The sequence below is a fragment of the Cebus imitator genome, unplaced genomic scaffold, assembly GCF_001604975.1.
Source record: "Cebus imitator isolate Cc_AM_T3 unplaced genomic scaffold, Cebus_imitator-1.0 Scaffold37, whole genome shotgun sequence".
Classification (NCBI taxonomy): Eukaryota; Metazoa; Chordata; class Mammalia; order Primates; family Cebidae; genus Cebus; species Cebus imitator.
The window spans coordinates 2,244,421-2,271,209 of NW_016107352.1; the positions used below are offsets into that span (position 1 = coordinate 2,244,421).

At 37.1% G+C, this 26,789-nt stretch overlaps 1 protein-coding gene across 1 annotated transcript in view; it reads right to left on the reverse strand.

Moving 5' to 3' along the window:
• Positions 1-791: 791 nt before the first annotated feature.
• The window catches only part of PON2 (paraoxonase 2), a 30,878-nt gene continuing 4,880 nt past the window's right edge, over positions 792-26,789 (reverse strand). Inside the window, exons 2-9 of the mRNA XM_017525154.2 lie at positions 21,086-21,156; positions 12,157-12,212; positions 8,255-8,420; positions 7,602-7,728; positions 5,543-5,743; positions 2,910-2,991; positions 2,043-2,171; positions 792-1,412 (exon numbers count right to left, since the gene is read on the reverse strand). Coding sequence (XP_017380643.1) covers positions 1,254-1,412; positions 2,043-2,171; positions 2,910-2,991; positions 5,543-5,743; positions 7,602-7,728; positions 8,255-8,420; positions 12,157-12,212; positions 21,086-21,156 — 991 coding nt within the window. The 3' untranslated portion in view covers positions 792-1,253. The remainder of the gene's footprint in view (positions 1,413-2,042; positions 2,172-2,909; positions 2,992-5,542; positions 5,744-7,601; positions 7,729-8,254; positions 8,421-12,156; positions 12,213-21,085; positions 21,157-26,789) is intronic.

Sequence of the window (26,789 nt, forward strand, 5' to 3'; positions counted from 1 at the left end):
CACAAACTGGTATCTACAAAACATGAAGAAACTGTATTCATTAGGAAAAAGAGTTAACAAAATACTAGTTCATTCTATGGCAGTAGCATCACGTAGTAGTCAGCGGTATAGGCTGTGGCATCAGAAACAGATTGAACATCTGTGAAATGTTAACAGTGATAATAATATCAATACTTACTCCTTCAAGGCTGCAATTAGGATTAAATAACGAATGTAATACTTTTAGTGTATTGTTCGGCATATTGTAATTAACTGACAAACATTTTCATGATGATGATAGGGTAAAAGTATGAGAAGTGAAGTGCTTTGATAAATTACAACAGAAAAATCACATGAAAGTCTCTCTCTTGGGCTTATGATGATTTTACGGAAGTTACAGTGAGCAGAAAAAACTTTTCCTCTGTGAGCTGGGCACATGGCCCTGATCCTAGCATTGCTGCAGTTTAACCATGTGGTCACAGACAACTGACTTCATCTCTCCTGGCTTTACTTCACCCTTCTGTTCAATGAGGAGATGACGTGACTTTCCTGTCCAAACCCTTATTTCGTCTTTGTATCTAAAGTGCCCACCCATTAAGGAAGAGAGCTGATGGAAACCTCCTTAGGAACTGGGAATTTGAGTTGCAATACTTGGTTAATTTTTTTCTCTTTCAAATTAAGAGCCCAATCACTTTCAGCTTTCTACAAGAGGAATTAACATGGCCATGCCTGCCTATCCAAACTCTATAAGGAAGCAGTTGCTTTCCCATTTCCCCTAGGCATATGCCTTAAGAATTAAACACAGACAAAACTGGGATTTTAATCTTTAATATAACTCCAACATTTTAATGGTAAACAAAGATGTAAGTACAAAACATCAAAACATGTTATTATCAGTAGTTTTAAACAGCCATAGTGGTCACAGTGCTGGAACTGAGGTCACTCACATTTAAAGGAAATATAACTCATTCTATTTCAGTGGAATCCATGTTCTGGCAGTTGGAAGGCAAAGGTGAGGCTTATTTTGTGCAAAATGTATTCACTTTATTCGAAAGCAGCTTTCTTCTCTCTCCCTTGCTTGGCATTTTAAAGAACCTGTTCATTTTCCTTTTTTGTTAAAAGTGCTCTAAGAACTAAAAGGGCCATTCCTCACTGGAATAAAATTAACTACACATGCCATACATTTCTGGGTCAATGTTGCTGATTGAATTCCCTCAGAATTCACAATTCATAGAAAATTAATTGTTACCACACTTTCATGCGAAAAATGCAATTTAGAGTTCACAATACAAGGCTCTGTGGTATAAAGTGCCTATGAGCAGCTTCCCATCATACACTGAGGCCACAGAACTTCCTTGGAGAACAGATCCGTTGTTGGCATAAACTGTAGTCACTGTAGGCTTCTCAGATAGAATGTTCTGGATGCGGAGAACCTATTCAGGGGATACAAAGTATTAATATAAGACCGCCATACACGCATGTCACTCAATCACCAATAAGCCCTGTTTTCCACAATGACACACTGATTAAAGGGACATGCTGTTGAAAATAGCAGTTACCAATGTTTTTAATGTTTAAATTAAAAGTACTTTCTCCAACCTTCAAAGAAAGTACTTACTTAAACCATCTAGTTATTCCGTGCCAAAACAGGATTTAGTGTTATTATAGCAATTCAGCTTTAATAGAAATACTTTCATAATAATGTGCCTATTTTCACATTACTTCAACATGAACAAATATCACATCATGTGGTGAGCTGATAATAAATCAGATATTTTAAAAATTGCCAGTATACCACCCAAGAAGGGCACATGTCTTTATAAAAATGCCTTTTTACTAGTTTCCACCATAATTTAATACATCAAAAGATTACCTTTCTTAAAGTAATTGAACAATGTAACATTCTGCCAATTATTGGCTTAAAGCAATTACAGAACCACGACGTAAGCTTATTATATTACTGCTTTAAAATAACTAAACAAATCATCCCTGTGACAGTATATTGTATTCTTAGTTCAAAAGGACTTGAATAATTAAGGTTGAAAAACTAAAAATATAAAAACCTCTGACGAGGGAGGATTGTTTGGATCATACACGAAGAGCTTCTGGCCGTTAGGATGACAGCCTACCCAGATGTCCCCCGAGGAAGGATCAATAGATAAATTATCCACCAGTGTATCCAGCTCAAGTACCTTCCAAATGAGAAATTGTCAATATCTAAATGACACGAGAAACTTGGTTAAATAATTTAGAGGTAACCTTCCTGCCTCTATTCATGCGAAGAAATTATACATCGCCCTGCTTCCACCCTCTAACACCAATATTGCTTAAAAGGAATGTAATAAACACTGGTTTACAGCTACTTTTCTTCTTCCCCGAAATTAAGAAAGTTAGGGTGATAATCAGCCTTTCTAAAAATCTCTGTAAAATCTGAACTCCCTTTCCCTTAAAAGATACACAATGATCAGTTAGCTCAAGGACCTCAATCAAAGCAAGATAGGAAATTCTTAAATCAACCTAAAATATGTGTTGTCAAGCAGGAAAAAAATAGTAATGGTGTGGAACCCAATCTCTACCTTCATTTATTATTGAAAGAACTGACACTGTGCAGAAATCTTCATTTGAAAATTCATCTATTAGTCTTTTCAATTGTGAAAAGTCTTATTGGAATTCTTCCATTGGCATCAATACTTCATGGAATGGGCCCTAAATCTGATGCAAATATCACTCTCAACCTGCTGCTGCATGTAATTATGGTCAGTCTTTGTGATCACTGGCAACAGGAGCTTTCTCTACAGGGAGTATTTAAAAACCCAGAATATCTACACTGGCATCCATATTCTGTTCTACGTGTGGTACTGTTACAGAAAAACTATGTCATTGCAAAGCACAATAGATTACTGTCTATATGTAAAAAATAAGTATTTTACCTTCAATTGAGTTAAATTCATATTAGGGTGTTTTTCCAAAACATGAATTTCATGAGCCAATATGTCAGCAACATAGATATACCTTTGCAGAAAAGACACACTTGTTAGAGCTCCATGCCAATATAAAGCTTCATTAATACAGTATGAAAGAATAAGTCTTAATAACCTGCTAAGAAGTTAATCAATGATGGGCCCTCAAGAAATGCTTGATAAAGATCAATTTTTACTTAAAAAGTAAGCTTTCAAAATCAATTCAGTGGTGCTATAACAATCATGGAATTATTAAATTGTTTTTCAAAAGGCTTGTAAGGAAAAATAATATAGGACATCATTTTGAATATGAAGTCCATATTTGCCACTGAAATGACAATAAAACAAATGCTTAGCTTCACAAGAAAGGCTTTTACATTCCACAATGTAATTAGACACTTCTAAGTATCATGTACATATAGAAATATATGGTAAATAACTTCTTATTAAAATACTGATTATTCCTTAATATTCAATAAAATATTTATTAATACATGGAGACTTTTAAGAGTAACAGATAAATATCAATTCAAAACAATCTGTCTACATCGAAGGTGAGTGAATTAATGGACTATTTTGGGGTAAATAAAATTACCCCAAAATAAAACAGCTTCCATGGAACAGTTACCTCAATAAATAAAATTATATTGAGGTAACTGTTCCATGGAAGCTGTTCTATTGAGCAATTATCATGTGTAAAAAGCCATGAACTCAGTATTAAAACAGATATGCTATACATGAAGAAGACACAGACTCTCTCCTTGAAGCTTTATAGTGTGTTGGAATAATCTCACTGGTTTGTACACATTAAACACCTAATAAGCATGAGAAATAGTTCAGGTTTAGAAATAGCTAACTTCTGAGGACACAGAATGGCTCACCAAGGAGGGGGCATCTGCAATGGCTATGTAAGGAGAGATGAGATTTGAGGAGATGAGGATAGAGAAGTCACTTCCCAGGCAGAAGCAAGCACAAGAACATAATCACAGGAACAAGAAGAGGAAGGAATGTTTAAAACAATGAGTTCTTTGTCTAAAGCATAGAAAGCATGCAAACAGTAGAAAAGGGAGGTTGGAGCTGGCCTATTAAACAAAGTCTGACCCTTTACTCTGCCTTGATTTGATAAGCAATTGGATTCCACTGAAATTTTAGAATAATAGCATGGCAACAAATGGTCAGTTCTGTACCTGGCACTGTGCTGGCATGAGGAGTCAAAGCTGAGGAAGACAGAGCTCTCCCCGTGGGGAGCCCTTCAAGACTAATAGACACAGAAAGACAAAATTGGCAAGAGTGCAAAAAATGCAAGTAGACAGAAAACAAATTGGAAGAGAGTCTCATATGCTAGTCAGAGAGGATTAGAACATAAACTAGGCAGGTCTCAATGGGAAAGGGGCTTGGGGGTAGAGGAAGGAGGCCCAGGTAGAATCAACATGACAAGCTTACAGGCTGGATGGGAATGGAGAAAGAGCGAAAGTTGAATCTCCCTTTTCATTACTGTTTTTTTTGTTTTTTGTTTTTTTTTTAGGTGACTAGAAAGTTTTACCTTCATAATGGAAATGTAAGAGTTGGGAAGAAAAACAGATTTGGCTGGAGAAGTTGGATCAGGTCAGTTAGAGACAATTGAAATTAAGTAATTCTACATTCTTTTTCTATAGTCAACAAGAAAGGATGAGAAATTAGATCACAAAAATAAGGGCATTTAGTTGTCAAGGAATGCCAAATTTATGTTATGTTGTATTTGTAGTAGTTTAAATTTTTCAGTGTGCTAAGGCAGTAGATAAAAAAGCTAATAAAGAATTTAATATCCTCTCTTAGAGGTCATGGTTGTACATATAAAAATAATGAGATAATTTTGGAGGACAATTTGGCAATATCTATTAAAGTTAACATGTAAAAGATTCACACTGTTTGAGCAAATAGTTCTATTGCTAGGGGTGTGTTTTACAGAAAAGTAGCTCATAAAACCAGTTAGCCAATGCCCTGGGTGGGATTTGAACCCAGGCCTGTATGAGTCCAAAATCCGCAAGTTTAACCATTATGTTATAATGCTCTCTAAGGGACCTTTTCCTTTAAAAGGTACTTGTTTAAACTTCCAAGGTAAATAAGAAGTATAAAATGTTTTTTATGTAGAACTCCCTCCCCCCATACACATATACATCAATAGAGAATTGGTTACTTTAAAATCATCCTTATAATGGAATAGTATATGGCCAACAAAAATAATGACACATTTATTTAAAAGGAAATATCTATCAGATACTTTAATATGTATGCATCAGTATGATTACACTTTAAAATTTATATTTATAAAATTAAATTTGATAATGATGTATTCCAAACTTTATTATATGCAAATACATATATTATTGTAGTATATAGTATTATACTTACATATATGATATATTTGCATATGTGATTAAGTATATACTATATGTAAATATATGTACAAAATATACATAATTATATATATAGTGTATCTATATATTATGTGTATAATATACCATAAACGTCAAGAAAACTATTGTCACATTAACAAAAAAAGCAAAGAATGTGGCTAGCACCACAAATGAAGAAAAATGAAGATATTCTATAAAGGGTCATACTTATTATCAGGTGAAATGTTGATCCCATTTGCTGAATCAAATCCTTCTGCTACTGCTTTAACTTCATTTGGACTGTAGTAAACAACATTTGCCCAGCGTAAGTTCAAGTATGTTTCTAAATACTTTAAGAAAGGATCAGAGAAGTAGTGATCATTTGTGGCATAGAAATGTGCTGGTCCAACAGCTGTGATGTCATTCACACTGAAAAAGAAAAATAGCATGTGAGAGGAAATAAAAGGCCTGTTGTTCTCCACATTAAATATTAAGTACCCATAAGATTTACACAAAATGTGCTTTAAATTTTTGGTAAGAGAAAAGGATAAGCTAAAATCACATACAGGCCGGGCACGGTGGCTCACACCTATAATCCCAGCACTTTGAGAGGCCGAGGCAGGTGGATCACAAGGTCAGGAGATCGAGACCATCCTGGTCAACATGGTGAGACCCCGTCTCTACTAAAAATACAAAAAAAAAAAAAAATTAGCTGGGCATGGTGGCGCATGCCTGGAGTCCCAGCTACTCGGGAGGCTGAGGCAGGAGAATTGCTTGAACCCAGGAGGCAGAGGTTGCAGTGAGCTGAGATCGCGCCATTGCACTCCAGCCTGGGTAACAAGAGTGAAACTCCATCTCAAAAATAAATAAATAAATAAAATAAAATCACATACAGTATACTGTAATATTGTTGCCAGAGAAGAATTTCATATGGTACCAGGTAATCTAAACACAGGTCATTTAGCAATTATGGTAGGATTACTATAAAAGAAGAGAGAACTTAGTGCCAACAGAGCATGTTTTTTGACGCAAGAAATGTAGGGTTTAACAACTACATATAAGGACAGAGCTGGCCACAGTACACAGCTGGAGAGAGCCTGATTGGCTGGTGAGCTGGTTAGGCAGTCAGAACATTTACGTAGCTTCCATTTGCTTAGTTCCTGGATTTTTCTAATTTCCCTTGCTTAGTTATTAGTCAAACTAAGGTTGACTGTTCAATTTCTACCTGCCTCACAAAGCTGACATGATGAGAATGAACAGGCACTCAAAAAACACTTGCAGAGATGGATGATGAAATTGCCATAGTACAATGCTTCATGTGAGAGATTTATATGCTAAAAACAATTTCATTTTTAAGACCAGTTAGGTGAGGGTATTATTAAATTTAAATTCCAGTTACTCTATGCAAAAATTTCTGAAAGAGCTGTTTTATTCTTTGCTAAATGAAAAATACAGAGCTACAGGGAAGGTAGGTCTCCTTTTTCTGAAAGAGCACCACAATGCTTGGATGGTATTTGGGCTCCTATTTTTCATCAAGTGCAGATTTGGAAGGAATTATTGGAAGTTACATGCTCATGCCCTAGATAGGCATAGATAGGCCCTAGATAATTTCTAATGAAATTAAAAATATTCATCAAGTTTAAACTAAAAGAAGCAGTAGGCTAATACACACTGAACTGGGGTTGGATACATATGATTCTTTTTTAGGCACATTTTCAACAAGCTTTATGCTCTTGAAGTAGTAATGAACCACTTTCAACTTGAGTGGCTCCAATTCTGTGGGATTACTAGCATTCAACCACCACTAACCCTATAAAAGCAATCAGTATAACGTCCCATGCAAAGCATACAAACCCAGTATAAAACAGGCCACTCTTCATTGGCAGGACACTCATCCAGGTGATGAGTCATCTAAGATGGAGGGTGATAGTAGGAAAAAATGTTAGGGTTTGTCTTCTACCCTCAAGATGGGCCTGAAGAGTATCACCCTGCAGTTGGGCATTTCATCATTTCTCAAAGAACTCCACATAGAACAGTGAATAGTATAATGAGTGACATCAATTTTCATATGCCAAGCTATACACACATATGTTTATTAATAAAAAAATATAAGCTCTTTAGCTCTTATACATTAGCTAATACAGGGTGTGTGTGTGTGTGTGTGTGTGTGTGTGTGTGTGCGCGTGCGCGCGCGCGCGCTCTTATAAAAGATGACAGGACAACCCACCATGGAGATTGTTTGAAAATGCTGGGGATAAATTAGAGAAGGAATAAAATAAGGAAGTACCTTGGAAGAAGCTCATGTTTGATTGTTTTCAGATGCAACAGAGAATTTTCTGCTTCTTCAAATTTAAAAATTTCCACTGTATTCTTGAATTCTGGGTGGTTTACAACAAAGAGATAAACTGTGTCATCTAAAGAATTGAAAGAACAGAGTTAATTTACCACAGGACCTCTGCGCAGACACTGACATTTAAATACCACGGGCAAGGAAAGGTTGAATGTATAAGCTATTAGGTGACCTAACAGATCATTCTTCTCCGTCTTTCCTATTGCTGTCTGTCTGGTGTTATTTCTGATCATTGGTTCCCTGACCTTTAAGAGAGTGTTCCCTACTCCATATACAGAATTCATGCATAATCTGTTTCTAGTTTAATTCAAAAATACAGTTTTTTTTAAATGCAATGATCATAGGTATATGAAAAGATTATGAAAGCTAAACATTCTTTCAGGTGTTAACTGTTAGAAATTTCAAAATGTAGCATAACTTATACTGTCAGCTCAAGAGGCAAATGAACAACTTGTTTGTACTGAAGAATACAGAAATCATTCATGACTTAATTGTTCTTCTCTTCCTATAAATATGATCTGAATCTCTTTTTCATAGTCATTTGTGAACCATCACACGTTTCTAAACATTGGTAGCTCATTGGCTCTTACCATTGTCTATGAAAGTGCTGATGCCATGTGGATTGAATGAAGCCAAATCAAACCCACGGCTGATTCTTAATTCCCGTGCCCTCGGTTTTTCTTCTTTTAGATCCATCATTAGTATTCCTCCAGGCTTATCTGGTGCAAAGCTGTGGAGTCCTGGGAATTTTAGACCCTTCCAAAACAGTGAAAAATATTAAATACAAAGACTGAAGTATCTTTACAGACTAACATGGGAACTGTACATGAAGGAGAAATAGAGACTATGGTTACAGTAGTGGTATAAAGCCACAAAAAACTCAAAAAACAGAGAAAGTATAATAGAAAAAATAATAATGGGGAGCTGGAACACTGAAAGCTGAAAATAACTGATTTTGTTGAGTTGATACAGAAGATCAGGGATTTATTCTCTTCAGAGGGTAATCAGAAGGTTGGTGGACAAGGTGATTCCAGGGAGAGCTGAGTGTGGAGCAAAGTGACATCTACATACTGACTGTGGAAAGTTTGTTCTCTGCTAGATCCCTCTGTCTGGAACAGTGCCTGGCATATAGTCCATCCTTTTCCCACTGATTCAAAATGTCACCTTTATCATGTGCTAGATCTCTTACATATTGGTCTATTTAGGGACTCTCTGTTGTATTCTTTTAATGTCTCATGCCTATTCTTGTGCCAGTATAACACCTTTAAAATTACTACAGCTTTAGGTCAGGCCTGGTGGCTCATGCCTATGATCCCAGCACTCTGGGAGGCTGACGTGGCAGGATTGCTTGAGGCCAGGAGTTTGAGACCAGCCTGGGCAACGTAGCTGTTCTCTACTAAAAAAAAAAAAAAAAAAAAACTAGGTAGGTTTTGTGGTGAGCACATGTAGTCCTAGCTACTTGGCTAAGGTGGAAGGATCTCTTGAGTACAGGAGTTTAGCAGTTCAGCCTGCAGGGAGCTGACTGTACTACCGCACAGCAGCCTGGGCAAATGAGCCAGTCCCTGCTTCTACTGACAGTTTGGTCTTTTTCTTTCCTATCTCAAATTTCTTTTTCTTGTTTTACTGAATCACTAAGAACCCTAGTAGATTACTGAGGGTTATGGTATTCCTGGGTATTTTCTTCCTTTTGGAACATTAATGCAAATGCAGCTAATGCTTCACCACTAAGAATAATGTTTGCTGTAGTTTTGTGGGAATTTTCCTTCTCCTTCTAGTTTGCTTGGAACTTTAGGAATAAGTATCAAATTTTATTAAATGCTTTTTTGGTACTCACTGAGATGATCTACGTCTTTTCTCTTTTAAATCAGTTAATAAATTACCTATCAGTCTATCTAAAAATATGATTCATCACTGCATTCCTAAGGTAAAGGCTTCTTGGTGATAAATTTTATTTGAATGCACTACCTTATTCAGTTTACTAATATGGTGAAGTCATATTTTAAGCAAATTTAAGGGCACAATAAAAAAATCTCACTTTATGTATAAAATTGGATATAAGCGGAAATCTCTCCAATTAAAAAAATTATCTACAATTGTATACTTTCATGGAAGGCAGGCCGAGTAAATAGAACAAACTGAATTATGCTATTGTTACATGGCAGTGCCACTTCAGTTGTTAATAATCTCTATTCTTTATGAATGTGTCCAAAACAATAGCATGATTTCCATGCAAAGGAAACACTATCAGATGGTAATAACTAGACATGGTTATGTTGGCATTCCTTATTAAGTATTTTTTTCTCTTTTATAAATTTATTTTTAATTGTGATAAAATTCACATAACATTCATCACTTTCACCATTTTTAAGTGTACAGTTCAGTGGTGTGAAGTACACTCACATTGTTGTTTACATTTTTTACATTTTATTCTGTGTCATCCAATTATTCATGAAGTGTGACATTAGTTTTCAGGTGACCCTCAACCCATAACTGTAAAATACGTTGGGTTGGATGAGCTAAAATGATAGGAAGAAGAACAAACAAACCCCTCAATGTAGGAGCTCTTCACTTAGAAGACAGTACACTCTGGGTTATATTAGAGACAATACCAAGTAAATGAAAAACAGCAGCAAACGGGGAATGTTTAAAAAACAAAGTCAAATAACCAAAGAAGGATAACAGAAAAAAAGCAGAAAAAGTTCTATTGACATGGCTATAAGATCTTTGTAACTGTAATATGCCCCCAAGCTAAAATGGCTACAGAGTTATGTGCTTGGAGACCTCATCCTTCCTACTTCAGATTTATTACTATGGGAGCTAGAGAGAAATCTTGAAATAGGTGAATTCTAGATTATAAAAATCTCTAAGAACACATCCTTGCAAAACAACAACAAAAAAACCACAAACAAAAAAATCAATGCAACTGCCTTCTACTTTATTCAGAATTTTTGCATCTCTACTTCTGAATATTTTGGACTAGTGGTCCCAGTGGTTTTTCCTAAGCCTATTTACACATGTGCAAGCATGTGCTTCTAAACAAACCCAGAATCCTACTATAAATATCACTTTATTCATTCTGCGTTAGCAATTAAATAAAACCTTTCTTTTAAAACCTTATTTTTTAAATTAAATACATATATAGGTGTTTCTGCTAAAGCCCACAGTATTTCTTTATTCCCTCAATGGTAATAACCAGCTGCTTAGTCTTTCATATAAAAACCGTCAGGAATCTGAAGACTGTTCTCATTCTCATTCTATTCCAAGCTGAGTTCTCTCACCTTTCTCATAAGTCTAACAACTATTTTATTAGTGTGGCAACTCCCTTCTAAGTATCTCCTGGTTTTTCCATATTCCTCCTGACTCTCAGAGCCTGAAAATAATGGATGTTGAGAGGAAACAGAATAATTACAGTCAGGCTTCAGAGTTGGTTACTTCTTCCTCCAGATAAACTAGACCTATGAAGACGCCAAGAATTCCTACATCTGCCCAAGCCAGGGAGGTAGGTAGTCAGAACCTCCTCATCTGACCTCTCATCTGGATTTCCAATTAGAATAGATATTGTTGCAAGTCATTTTCAACACTATTCACAAGCCAATTATTTTTAAAGTCTTTCTATCCTATGGCCAGAAAGGATACTATTTTTCAGCTCACAAGAATCAAGGCAAAGTGAAGGGTGTAAATAAACTCAGTCAATGACTTTCCACTTATGATTGGCTATTCAGGGGAAAAACGAAAGAAAGCAATAGGGCGAGTTTGGTATAATATTTGAAAATAAATAATAATGGCAAGAATATTTGCTTAAAGTTGAATATGTAATAGACAGATGGGTAGATGCTGTATTTAAAATAGTATGTTAGTATTGAGTATCTACAGTAAGACCTCATTTATCCCTTTTAATAATGCACATTTAAAACACAGATTGCAGCTGGGCATTGTGGCTCACTCCTGTAATCCCAGCACTTTGAGACGCTCAGGTGGGCGGATCACCTGAGGTCAGAAGTTCAAGACCAGCCTGGCCAAAATGGTGAAACCCCATCTCTACTAAAAATACAAGTTAGCTGGGCATGGCGGTGGGTGTCTGTAATCCCAGCTACTCAGGAGGCTGAGACGGGAGAATCATTTGAACCCAGGAGGCAGAGGTTGCGGTGAGCTGAGATGGCACCACTGCACTCCAGCCTGGGCGACCAGAACAAGACTCCATTTCAAAAAATAAATAAATAATGAAAGAAAAAAAAAAAAACACCACAGGTTGCATTGGAATATTTTAGTGCAGTGCAGTGGGGAAATAAAGAGCACTATCTCAATGGGCAAAGAGTCTTCATCTTTATATTTAGAAAAGCTGGATGAAGTTTTCCAAGATCCTGTTTGACCCCTCTTTTCTTCAGAATGCATTTTAGAAAATGAATTTTAAAAGCAACTTACTGTTCTGCAGGCCTCATCAAATACCCTTGTATCTCCTCTACTGAATTTGGAGAAGGAAGAAGACACTCACCACACTAAAGAAAGCCAGGCCATTGGGAAGTATGTCAATATCTTCAGAGCCAGCTTCTGTTAAGTTTAAGGAACAGATAAATGTCATGTTCAAGTTCTGTTATTTGTTACATAAAGCATAACTGGGACTTTGTTTACTTTATCAGAGTGCATGTATCTTTAGGGATGGTTCTGATGTTTTTTTCCAAGGCACCATTCTTTTTAATAAATGTCAGTTTAAACCACTTCCCGAAGTGAACTTCTGACTTTAAATGTTAGATATTTTATGTTTACTCAAATCAAAGTCAAGTTATCACCACATTTCCAGCTATAATACAGGAAAAGTTGACATCTGTACACTCTTACGATAAACATCCAGATGTCCGTATAAAAGTAATTAACATCAGGGGAATATTACTTTCTGAAGGAAGGACTCATAGGCATTTAACCATGCAAATATCCTTGTCCTCTTCTTTGCTCATTCAATCTGAAGCAAACAGACATCTTTCTCATTAACAGAGGTAAAACACCTGGGATTATATATTCCCTCTTTTAAAAACAGTGTCTACTTGTTTTCATAAGCAAAGAAAGCTTTTCCATTTAATCTTTATATTACAGAAAAAACTAGCAAAAGAAAATTAATGAAAAATACCATGCACCTAAGCCAATTGAAACTTCTAACTCCTGTCTCTGAGGCAGGCTACAATTACTATTGATTGTTTATTGATTTTCTGCAGTACTCTCCACATAGCACAGCAAATAATTAGACATAAGACTTTGCCATCAGTCTCTATGTATAAATTCTACAGACAGATAATAGACCCAAACACAAGAAAAGAAGAATAAAAATGGCTTACATTAAGCCAAACCATGACACATTCTTTGAGTCTACAAAATCCAATCTTTCTCTTTAAGACTTCTCCATAGGATTTCTTCAAGATTATTTCTAGGTTGTCAAAACCAAACAGCATGCATCTATCTATTCAGCCATTTTGGTCTTGATTCATGAGTTTGCATTTAGCCAGTTGCCTCTAGTGTTGCTTGCTCCATCATAGTGCAGAAAAGCAAAACAAAATAAAAACGCCAAGAACTTCACATTGTAAAGATGACCCATCAGCCTGCTCCTCAGAAAGAGATACATAGAAATAAGCTTAAGTGTGGCATAGTGGCAGGGTTCTCAATCTGGGGTCTGTGGAACCTTTTGGGCTTCAAAGTATCTATGAACCCGCTGAAATGCTATGCAATGCAAAATGTCTTATGTATGCACAGATGAGAACATTTCTGGGAAAAGCGTCCTTGATTTTTATCAGATTCAAAAAAGAGACTGTGATTCCCCCAAAAAGGTTAAGAACCGCTAGACTCTTGTTCCATGGTGGTTCTCCACTGGTTATAAGTTAAGAATCATGTATACACAGCACATACACACATATACATATATATACAGATAGAGAGGGGGGAAAGAGAGAGAGAATTCTAGTCCAGGTTTTGCTTTTCAGGCCTATTTAATAGAAGCTCAATTAACTAAAATTTATTTTTCCTGAAAATTATTTTAAAAAATTTAATTTTTGGCCGGGCGCGGTGGCTCACGCCTGTAACCCCAGCACTTTGGGAGGCCGAGGCGGGTGGATCACGAGGTCAAGAGATCAAGACCATCCTGGTCAACATGGTGAAACCCCGTCTCTACTAAAAATACAAAAAAATTTAGCTGGGCGTGGTGGCGCGTGCCTGTAGTCCCAGCTACTCGGGAGGCTGAGGCAGGAGAATCGCCTGAACCCGGGAGGCGGAGGTTGCGGTGAGCCAAGATCGCGCCATTGCACTCTAGCCTGGGTAACAAGAGTGAAACTCCGTCTCAAAAAAAAAAAAAATTAATTAATTTTCATATATATAATGCTTGTGTACACATGGAAAAAGAAAAAATATATGGAAAAAATTAACTGCTTATTTGAGTAGTAGATTATGAATGATTTTTATTTTCTTTATACTTTGTTTAAAATTTTCTACAAAAATTGTGCTTTTTAATAATTAAGGAAAGAAAATTCTTTAAAAAAATACATTTATTTCAACCATATTGTAACTTCTGTTTAACTTCATTGCCTAATTCCAATGGAAAAAAAATGTGTCTATCTGTAGCCTTTTTTGGAATATTTTCCAGATCTAGTCCCCCATCATCATTTCTATAGCCACTACTGCAGGAGGGTTGTATCCTCTCATATCACCTCTTTGGTGTGTTACTTCAAGAGCAGTCAGTGCTAGAGAAAGTTTTGTTCCTCTAATTTAATAATAATCACTAACATACTTAGGTACACCAAGTACCAGGCTTCTTGTAAATACTCTACATACAATATCTCATATGATTTCATAATGCTAAGAGGCAGTAGGATTATCTTTTATTTTAGAGTGAGAATATGGAGGCTTTGAAAAAGTTAAGCAATTGCTCAAGGTCACAAACTGGGAAGCTGGGACTCAAGGCTTTTGGTTTGACTTAAAAGCAAACAGAAAATATTCAAGCTAGAATTTAATGAATTTTCTCTCTCAGAAACATCCCGATTCCTCTGTAAAGCCACTTCACTTGTAAATTCAATCATGGTCAATCCCATATGTTGTCTTTTTCCTCTGAAGTGTTGCTTCCATGCCTCTCACCAACATCTTTACCAATGAATATCCTGTACTTTTCTTTAACACCTCTTTCAAAACCCTTTCTTTTTTGTATTTCAACTTATTTTATTTCAAAACAAATTTAATAAATCCTCACTTTTTTATTCTAGTGATATACATTAATTTCAGTATTGCATTCCTGATCTTTATGTAAATATGTGAAAACTTAATACTGTGGACTGATTTGGTGCTATTTGTCATTCTTATTGTATGCTTGACTCTCTCCCTCCCTTTCATGGGTTCTCTCTCTTTCACACTTTTATTATGGGAAATAGACACAAATCGGGAGAATGGTGTGGTGAACCCTTATGTACGCAGTATTCACCCTCAACAGTTATCAGTTCATGGCCAGTCTTGTTTCCCCTGCAGTCCTACCACTTATCCTCATCCTGTGTTATTTTAAAGCAAATCCCAGGTATCATATTATCTTTAAATATATTTATACAAACCACAATATCATTATTACACCTAAAAATTCACAATAATCCCTCAATATCATCAAATATCTAGTTAGTGTTCAAATGGCCAATTATTTTTAAAAGGTGTAGCTTTAAAGAATTTATAGTTTGTTTAATTCAGAGTCCAGATAAGGTCCCACACAATTCAATTGATTGATGTGTCTCTTATTTCTTTTAATCTACCCCATGTCAGTCCGTTATTGCCTGTGTGCAGGAGGACTTAGCTCCCTGGATGCAATGAGAGCTTTTGGTAGCCAACACTTAGGGAAGCTGGGGGAACCTGGGGAAGGTATCCACTGCATCCACTGCTCAGGGGAATTTGGGGGAGAATTTCCAGGCATAAGGAACAGCATCAGCAAAAACCCATGAATGGCACACACAGCATGCCAAACCCTTTCTTTAGAAAGTCTCCTAGCTTAGCACATCTAATTTTGATTGCTTATTACTTAAGCAGTCATCTGTGTCAGAGATGGCCAAGTGTTCACCAGCATTCATATTCCCCTTCTTCCTTTTTAGCAACAGGCATGAGGTAACATAGCTATAGATAACATTTCCCATCCTTTGTGGCTGACAGATGTGGCCATATGCCTAAGTTTGGGTCAATAGGATGTGAGAATATAATATGTATGCAACTACTAGGTAGAAAAAAAAACTATGTAAATTTTCTTTTTACCCCATCCTGCTAGGAAATGGCAACAACCAGAGTTCTGGTCCTCGATGAAGATAGCTGTGTTGCTTCATCAGCCTTCGCCGCTGAATGACCACACGGAACACAGTCATCTTACTGCCCTAGGTCATTTGCTTACCTTAAGACTGATTAAGAGAAAAATAAAAATAAACTTCTCTCTTTTCTAAGCTATTATAACTTTATAACAGCAAGTCATCCTTTATTATACCCAATAGAGTATCCAATATGTAATGTAACATATTATTTTCTACTTTTCTGGTTCACTCATCAAGTATATATATTAATCACCCTGGGAAAAGACACTATATTGGAAAGAGAATTTGCCAAAGTTGCTTAACCTCCTTGACCTTATCTGTTAGAAAAAGAAAAGATGTATCTATATCTCACAGTAGTTTTTTGTTTTGTTTTCCTTTTCTCCCATCAGTAGACTGTAAAGTACTTGATGGTAAGGGCTACAAACTTTAATGCTTTTTTTCCCCAATCATCTCCCAAGCAGCAGTTATTGTAAAGGTCTTGACTGCCAGGTGCATAAAATTGTTAGTTACCTCGAGAAAGACAGTCCATTCAAATTTCTGGTTTAGTCCAGAACTCTGAAGGACAGACATTTAGAAAATAAGATTTTTTTTTTTACTTTTAAGCCTCAAAGTTAACTAGCTCTTCACATTTTAATTTTTAATATGCAGATGTTAATATTATGCCAAATTTGCGGTGCATAAAAGCTTAGTTTCTGTCTGTAAGATAGACTGGGAAGGAATTTTTAGAAAGGATTAAATAGTGAACTTAGTTTCTGCCCCACAGAAGGCACACATACTGTATGATGTGTAGTCACAAACTATGATTGAAACAGAAAAACACAATATGATATGATATAAAGCACCTAAAAGTTGCACATAGTTCACTGCCAGTGATGGTAACGGAAGCACTGTAGTGTGTGCATGTGTATGTGTGTGCTCATAGAAATAGAGGGCAAGGGGGACGGGGGCTCACCTCTTAGAGGGATTAGTTGGCCTCAAGTACACAGCTACTACTGTTTATACAACAGAAAATAAGAAACAGCCCTCTCTACCATAAGAAGTTGCTGTTGCCTATATGGAAATGTGTGTCCAGCACATTGTTATTCCTTATCATCAAAGACCTGTGAATAAGCAACTGTTGTTAAAGACATATAACCACAAGTTATTATTAACCATTATACATTACTAACATAACATTCAACAAATCTTCATATGGTGTGTGCTAATCATAGGGCAAAAGAAAAAAAGAAAAAAAAAAAGCACAATTCTAATTAGATCTAAAAATGTATCCCAAATGTGCTTCTAATCACTCATCCTCTCCGCTCTGTTGCCTTTTGAAGTGCCTCAGAGGCATTAAACACTTCACAAGAGGGGCCATAGGTGACATATTTCCTCATTCTTTCCAATTCCAGACAGCAGCTCACACACATCACAACATAAAGGTCACAAACATAGACAGATGCTTGTTCAGAATACAAATGTTGCTGGGCTTGTTTTTCTCTGAGGAGTGCTCCATCCCACTGAGCTGTAACAGGAATACACTTGGCAGTCTGTCCTGTAACATGGCTGGTTGTGCCCTATTGTCTGCTCTGAGACTTGAATTCACAGAAGGTAGGCTTCCCAGGGCCAAGGACTGTTTAATAATGTGACAATTATTAACTCAGCAGCAAAAGTAACCTAAGAGATCACTAGCCCAACCTCCCAACCTTGTCCAACATCTTTTACAGATGCCATCTGGCTTTCCCTGAGTGACCAGTTCTGAGAGGGCTCTTCTTGATCACAGCCGGAGGCAAGATGAAGCTGCTGAGTTACTTGGGGCTCCTGAAATGTCTGCACGTTCCAGCACAGATGTAGTCAATCTGCTATTTGATATGAGTTTCCCTCCTCCCACTAAGTGTTCGGGCAATTGAAAGAAAGAAGGGAAATTCCAGGACAGCCTACCAGTCGAGCGGAAGGGAGGTAGAACTGGGGAAATACAAAAGTATCAATAAAAAAAAAGGAGAAAAACACATAGGAAACAGAAGCCTAAGGAATGAAAAACAGATCAACCTGGGAAAGCTGATTAAAAAAAGAGAAAAAGAAAGAGAGGCAAGCAAGGGATCTGCAGAGAAACTCTGAAGGTTGCACTGTCAACTGATGATTTATTTTTGCTAAAAGAGTGCTGAGAACCCTGTGTGGAGTAAATGTGGTTACAACTATGAGGTACTGATTTTATTACTGTTGTCATCTTCAGAGCAATTTAGCAATGGCTGTCAAAACTTTAAACACATATCCTAAAGGAACAATCCCATTGTTAAGGATGTATTCTACAGATACACAAATGCAGCAGCAATGACGTTCACTGATTTGTTCATAGTTGCAAAACACTGTAACAACCAAAAGGTACATTAAAAGGGGACTGGTTAAATAAATCATGGAATGCGAAAATATTAAAAACAGCAAAGTAACCATATATGCTGATATGGAAAGCTGCTCACACTGTTTTAGGAATGAAGCAGGTTGTGAAATATTTACACTAAAATTCTATTTGTGAAAAAAAGAGTCAATATATTTGTTTGCATATGCACTGAAACTATCAGGAAAGATAAAAAAAGAAACTTTATCTTTGGGGTTATTTCTATTGAGGGTGCTGAAGAGTCTGCTGAGAGATTTTTATTTTTATTTTATTTACTTTCCATTTTATGTTTTTCTATATTGTTTGCACATACACTATTTAAAGGAACTTTGCACAAAAATCCCACACAGTTGTTAAAAGGTAACTCTGTGTACAAACATAAGTCTCCAAAACCTAGTATCAAGTACAAAAAAACTAGTTTTGAAATATCATGCTTAATTTGACCCGATTTATGTTTTTAAAAATTATGTACAGTAGTATTCATAAAAAGACAGAAAAAGGCAGAAGGACACTCAAAACTTGTTTAACAATGTTACCTATTCGGAGAGGAGTAGAACATTTCCATGTAACCTGAGTTTTAATTTCTTAAGAATAAAACAAAATATTATATTGTCTCTCCTACCTCTAGAGAAGGATGTTGTTATCAAGGACTAGAAGGGACCCAATGACAGTCTAGTTATTTCCACAGTGTGGCTCTCAGAATAAGATTATAAATAAATGTATCCAGGCTTTTTAAAATCTAAAAACCTTCAGTCTAATCACAAACTCATCATTATAGGTGACAAATACAAAAGCCAACTTTGCCTAAGGTCACACTGCAAGTTTGTGGCAAAATAGAACTAGAAAATAGGGTTTTGTTTTGTTTTTTTCATTTTACTTTAGGTATATACTATATCTGGCATTTCTCCCCATATTATCCCTTCCCACCCCCCCACTGTCCCTCCCCTACCCCCTCAACTGCTCCCAGCATGTGATGCTCCTCTCCCTGATTCCATGTGTTCTCATTGTTCAACACCCTCCTATGAGTGAGAACATGCAGTGTTTGGTTTTCTGTTCTTATGTCAGTTTGCTGAGAATGATGGTTTCCAGATTCATCCAAGTCCCTACAAAGGACACAAACTCATCGTTTTTCATGGCTGCATAGTATTCCATGGTGTATATGTACCACAAGAAAATAGGTGTTTTGACTTCTAATTCTTTTTGTTTCTGATCATACCATGAACCATGTCTAAGGAAAGCCAATATTGGCTGGGCGTAGTGCCTCATGCCTGTAATCCCAGCACTTTGAGAGGCCAAGTTGGGAGGATTGCTTGAGACCAGGAGTTCATGACCAGCCTAGACAACATAGCGAGACCCTGTCTCTACAAAAATAAAAAACTAGCCATGAGTGGGGGCATGTGCCTGCAGTCTCAGCTACCTAGAAGGATGAGGCAAGAGGATCGCTTGAGCCCAGGAGGTCAGGGCTGCAGTGAGCCAACATCGCGCTACTGCATCCCAGCCTGGGTGACAGAATGAGGTCACCTCTCAAAAAAAAAAAAAAGAATTAAAAAATTTTTTAAAAGGGAAGCCAATATTTATTGTTCATTGATAATTAACAATAGTTACTATAAGTCTGGTATGTACTAGGGACATGTACTTAATAGTAGGTGATAAAGTGTAAAAGACAGCAAAGCATGGACTTTACCTCGGAGAAAAACTGTAAACATGCCAGAGAGATCCTCAGTGTTGGCGAATAATCTGGACAGATCCCTCCCTATCTATAGAAAAACTGGGGCTTGCTCTTAGGAGCCCCTCCTCAAAGACTCAGGTGCCACAGTACATCCTACATAAAGCCAACATGAGAGGGAAAACCCCCTCTGCAGTCATAGCTTAGAAGATAAAATAAAAACAAGTTTTTTCAACACGTATTGTGAATTGTCGGTACATCAGTCCGTTCTCACACTGCTAATAAAGGCATATCTGAGACTGGGTAATTTATAAAGGAAAGAGGTTTACTTGACTCACAGTTTTGTGTGGCTGGGAGGCCTCAGGAAACTTACAATCTTGCTGGAAGGGGAAGAAAACACATCCTTCTTCACATGGTGGCAGCAAGGGGAAGTGCCAAGCAAAAGGGGGAAAAGCCCCTTACAAACCATCAGATCTCATGAGAATTCACTCCCTATTATGAGAACAGCATCACAGGGTAACCACCCCCATGATTCAATGACCTCTCACTGGGTCCGTCCCACGACACGTGGGGATTATGGGAACTACAATTCAAGATGAGGTTTAGATGGGGACACAACCAAACCATATCAGTCAGTTATGTATTAGCCATAAGATCAGATCCTGGTTATAGAGTAGTGAGCAGGGTAAACGCCGTCACTGCCTACATGGAGCTTCCTTCACTAGCTGACCACAAGGCTCACAGAACACAGACTGCAGTGGCCATACCTGACAAATAATACACTTATTTGTCAGGTATACACTTGACAAAGAAGTCAAAGAAGTTCATTCAGAGAAGTCACAAAACAAGCAAGAAATCAAATGCTAAACATAGAATTACACACAAAAAAAGAATAATTTACAGTGAGGGTAAGAAAAAATAAATACACAGTGCATGAGATCAAAAGAGATTGTTAATCTAATGTGGTTTATCCACTGAAAAACAGTAATTGCATGCTAAAATACCATTAATAAGTGTCTTAATGTTGGTGGCCAAAAAAATGCAATGTGTCCAACAACTATTTTCACATACATACCAATTCCTTTAATCAGGTGGCAGTTTGGAAGGTCTACAGATTCTACTTCTCCGGAGGCTTTTAGTCGATTTCTGTTACCAAAAAAAAAAAAAAAAAAAAAAAATCTATTTGTTTATGTATTCCCTGCTTCTTTTCAGAAAGGGTTTAAAGAGGCTTACAGCAATACATAAAACATAGCACAAATCTAAAGGAGACGAAAGAGAAAATAAAAAAACAAAGGTAGGAACATAAATCTGCAGCAGAAATGAAGTTAAAACAAAAATGTCTGTTGCATAGTACTGTAAACCCATATACTGAGGTGAGTTATTTAAAAAAAAAAAAAAAAGCCAATAACTCAACAAATAAAACTTATAATACAAGTTCCTACGCAAATGTAAACACAGAACCAGGTCACATTTCTCATAGTTCTGGTGTTGTGGGAAGAGAGTTCCAGATGTAGAACCAAAAGCCCCGTCTTCCTTTTGAAGAGTCAAACAATGAAAAATGACCATAAGCCTCACACAGAGACTGCAAAGAAGCCAAGAGAAAATGGTATTGCTTAAGACCTGTCACACCAAAGGCATCCCACAAATAGTTACTAATAAAAAAGAAAAGAAGGTAACACCTCCATGACAGTATTTTTTTAAATAAGAATTTGTTTATCTAAGTAGCTTTTGGGGGTACAAGTGGCTTTTGGTTACACAGATGAGTGACAGGCAGTGAATTCTGAGATTTTAGTGTACCCATCCATGACAGCATTTATTGGAGTGGGAAGGTTGGAGAGCACCAACCAGTTTTGTAGCTACTTTAGCAAAACTATTTGCCGTTGTGTATCCAGAAAATTAAAAGGAGGAAATAATGAGAGAATATTGAACTCAATAGGATGTCTTCCCCCTCCCTCTCCCCACGAGAGGGCCAGGAAGCAGTTTGGGGCAATACCTGTGGGATCTATTGTTTTGAAGGCCACATACTATTGGCTTTCCCATCTCCTCTCACATTTTTTCACCTTCTCTGTTCTCTAGAGCCATAAATAATAAAAATAGCACCTTGTAGAAGCTTTACATTTTTCAGTGGTTCCCACATACCATATATTTAAGAGACAAAATAGCTATTTGCCATGTGTCCTTCTCCTGTGCACACAGCTGATGGCTTCTGAGGTCTAGACACCAGGGAAGGCTTCTAGAGTATGGGGCAGGCTACCAGTTTCTCAGCAAAACAGAAGAAAGCTTAGGCCTAGGTAAGCCAGATCTACTCGTAGGTTGTAACAACTACATATTTTGGCAATTCATGTCATACATAAAGTTTCTAATTAAAGGGTTAATCAGTATGTATTTGAAATCATATAACTCAAGTAATATTAAATTTCTTGAAACAATATAGCAATAAGACAAAAAGCATAAATAAATCAATATTTAAATATAAATATAATTCATTAAATGTATTAAATACAAGTTTTTTAAATAAAGCATTAAAAAAATACAATAAATCTCACTCCTATTTGTCACAGAAGTGACTTGAGAGGAAAAAAAACTAGAAAACCAAATACCATATGTTCTCACTTTAAGTGGGAGCTAAATAATAGTGCACATGGACATAAAGATGACAACAGTGGGCTGGGCGCGGTGGCTCACGCCTGTAATCCCAGCACTTTGGGAGGCCAAGGTGGGCAGATAACCTGAAGTCGGGAGTTTGAAACCAAACTGACCAACATAGTGAAACCCTGTCTCTACAAAAAATACAAAAAATTAGCCAGGCATGGTGGCACATGCCTGTAATCCCAGCTACTCGGGAGGCTGAGGCAGGAGAATCACTTGAGCCCAGGAGGCAGAGGTTGCAATGAGCCAAGATCATGCCATTGCACCCAGCCTGGACAATAAGAGTAAAATTCCACCTCAAAAAATAAAACAAAAGATGACAAAGTAGACACTGGAGACTACTAGAAGGGGAAGGGAGGGAGGGGAGTGGACAAGGGCTGAAAAGCTATAGCGTACTCTGCTCACTAGATGGCATCAATTGTTCCCCAAAGCTCAGCATCACACAATATATTCGTGTAACAAAACTGTACATGGACCCCTTGAATCTAAAATAAAATTGAAATTATAAAACAAAGAGAAAGAGAAAAAAAAAGTTTATGTTATTGTGACAATGAGGATGACACTAATGATAATTGTAGGTGGTCAAAGGAAATACACAATAAAAGCAGGTATAATTTACCAGTGTTCCAAGTGATTTACCTAAATGAATTCATTTAATTTTACAAACAACCCTATAAATTAGGTAGCATTATTCCAATTTTAAAGAAGAACGAACTGAAACAGACAGAACAAGTTTCCCAAGGCTCAACTTAGCCAGAAGTGCTGGAAGCAGGGAGGCTTTTGCTCTAAACTACTCAGTACTTTTCTCAGAAAGGAGTGAAGGCATCTGTGTTCCTGGCTTAGCAGTGAAATTGCCATGACCGTTGGCGGGTCAGTTAATCTCTATAGGTGTCAGTCTTCTTTATGGATAAAATAAGGATGAGCCTAAAACACTTCTAAGAGTCTACTAACATTATATGACTCCAGAAATAGATGTAGATACAAAGCAATGGATTATAGCTGCTGTTTGTACACCAAGTTTTAGTATCATGCATTGATTTGGATATCAATTTTACACAACTTACTACTATGCCTATTTAACTATACAAAAATGGGCATAAATGATGTTTTACCATCTAATTTTTTCAAAGATAATCTCTTTGGATTAAATAAAATCTGTTCAAGGTAACACATTCTGATGTGTTTGAAAAGTTTAATATGTGGTTCCTGTTTCAGAGTCAACTTAGGTTTGCAGAAGTAACTGATGCTAAATAAGGCAGGCTTTATCAACTAGTTTTCTTGTACAATATCACGTTTTGATATGCAGCCTACCTGTTATTAACACTGAAGAGTTACATAAGGGCTATGCATAACTTCTACTTAACTAATTTTTTCTTGGCTTTCCTTTTTGATAAAAGAAAATGGGGATTTTTGCCTCTATTGTTCCTGGCCCATCAAGACTTCCAAATTTCTTCAGTAGAAAAGTGCCAGACGTTTTCCATGGCAGAAAAATCAGTTCCCTGCTTGTCAGTGGACTTCTGTCTTCTGGGTGGCAGGCCCTAGTGGCTAACAAAACTCAAGCCATGCCCACCCCTTCTTCATTTCTCCCTCGATGCTTCCATTGTAGAGGTGGGCAAAGCAAACATTTGCTTTCCTAGACTCGCCTGTAATGAGGTGTAATCATATGACCCAGGTTTTGGGGAAGGATATTGTGTTCCAGATATAAAGGGGAGACAGGAGAAGAGAGCTAGCTGGCATCATTCAATCTCCCTTCTTCATGATTTGAATGCACACGAAGTGCTGGAGACTGCAGCAGCCATTCTGCATCCTTGAGAAAGATGAAGCTATAAAGTCAATAGGAAGAGACCAAAGAATGAAAATATATGAAGAACCGAGTTCCTTGATATGATCACTGGCTCAATGAACAAGCTCTATATGGGGTCACCTACAGAAGTATTTGTCATGTGAGAAAAATAAATCCCTATCTGAATGAACTACCATTAATTTGATGTATGTTACTTGTGACTGGAAGCAATCCTCACTGGCATCAGATTTAAGAAGTTTGGGGAATATACACATATGTATCTAAACACACAGAAAGATAAAAACCTTTTGGATTAGATTAATAAACCTAAAAGTATTCATGTAAAAAAGTACAAGATAAATGATATAAACATACACAAGTGATATATGGGAGGAAGAACATTTTTTTACTTTTGTGGGAGCCTATTTGTTCCCTAACACTGTATGTCCATAACATGCTTATGACTGTGCTAGGTCAGAGATGCATGGCTATTGGCATTCTGCTGTCATGCAGGCACTGGTAATCAATAACAGCATTTTCCCTTTAACCCAGAGCCAGCTTCAAACACACTGTTTCAGCAACCACAACAAGTCTACTAAAATTAGCACCCAAAAGGAAAGCTATTTGCCTTCTCTGTTTTAGGTTCCTTTTGTTTTTCTTTGTTTTCATTTTCATTACAGTTCAGTTATTTATTTTATTATTTCCTCATCACAAACCTATGGTAGGTATAACACAGGAAACAGTATCTGCTGGCTTCCTTCATTGGGGTCACAGTCATTCCTCAAGTGACCCCTGTGGAGTCCAGTGACCAAGGAATCTATGGGTAGAATTCAGGGATCCATGAATTTGGATTGGGGGAAAAATATATCTTTATTTAAACCTCTAACTCAAATTCAGTATTTCCTTTGATGATGAGTGTAGGCAACAAACCACAGTACTATCAGTAGTATTTGTGACTCTGTCACTAATAGAAATTATAGATATTTTTCTATCCCATTTCAGTTGTAGATAGCTCAAAGTTCCATTTACACTCATCTCTACTTCAAAATATCTGCTGTTAGACATTTACCTACCTCTAGATCCATTTAAGATTTTAATTTAAAAAAGCATATTATATCATAGATTCTAAAATAGTTTGGTAGCAGTATTTAAGTATAATTGGTTTTCTTTGTAATCCTATATATTTTATTTTATCCATTTAAAAATATGATGCTGGGAAGGAATAAAGGCTTCACCAGACTGCCAAAGGGATGTATGGCACAAGGGTTTAAGAAATTTTGCTTGAATTTCATTGTCTTCATAGATGACATTTATTGAGCTGTGTGCCTGGGAATGTTTGAAGTGTTCTCATAATCTCACTGTGGAGCAGGTCATACCCCATCCTACAGATTGGAACACCAGGGCACAGAAAAGTGAAATAACTAGCCCAAGGTTTCAGGTAAACAGCAGAGCTATGAATGAATTCAGGCTACCTCTCCACAAAGCATGAACTGTTAATCAACAGTTATTAGCATGAAATCAATCTCAGTTTCTTTCATTCAGGAAACAGCCATACCCATCCAAAGTAGAATGAAACCAGAGATGGCTAGCTGTTATCTGGCCTCATGGCAGGTAGCAGTAAGGGTGCACCATGCTATGGTGCCAATATACCCCTGAGCAAACTGGGAACACAGTGTTACTATCAGGAGTTATTTTGGGTCATACCTCTCTGCTTTTGAATTTACACACAACTACTGGGGCTTTATCTCCTATGTGCAGGCTGTATACAAGCCAGGGCTTTATCTTTTATATATAGACTCGTAAAAACTCTTTGGAATTTACCCCTCAGGCTCTTGTAATACTTGTACTAAGTAACTAAGAATTTGTGCTTAGGCATGTAACCCTAGGGAAAATTTGCTCCACTGGCAGAGAAGCTAGAAGACTGTAGGAGAGGTAGGGAAAAGTGTATTTGGAATCAGGAGACCAGGCAGAGGGGACAGGTTCAGCACTAATTATTAATAATTATCTGTTGAACTAACTAGTTAACCTCTCTAACCTCAGTATTTATAGTTATAATGTAGAAGGGAAGGCCAGGTGCAGGGATCACACTTGTAATCCCAGCACTTTGGGAGGCCAAGGCAGGCGGATCACCTGAGATCAGGAGTTTAAGACCAGCCTGGCCGACATGGCAAAATCCTGTCTCTACCAGAAGTACAAAAATTTGCCAGGTGTGGTGGCAGGCACCTGTAATCCCAGCTACTCAGGAGGCTGAGGTAGGAGAATCTCTTGAACCCGGAAGGCAAATGTCGTAGCGAGCCAAGATCATGCCACTGCACTCCAGCCTGGACAAGAGTGAGACTCTGTCTCC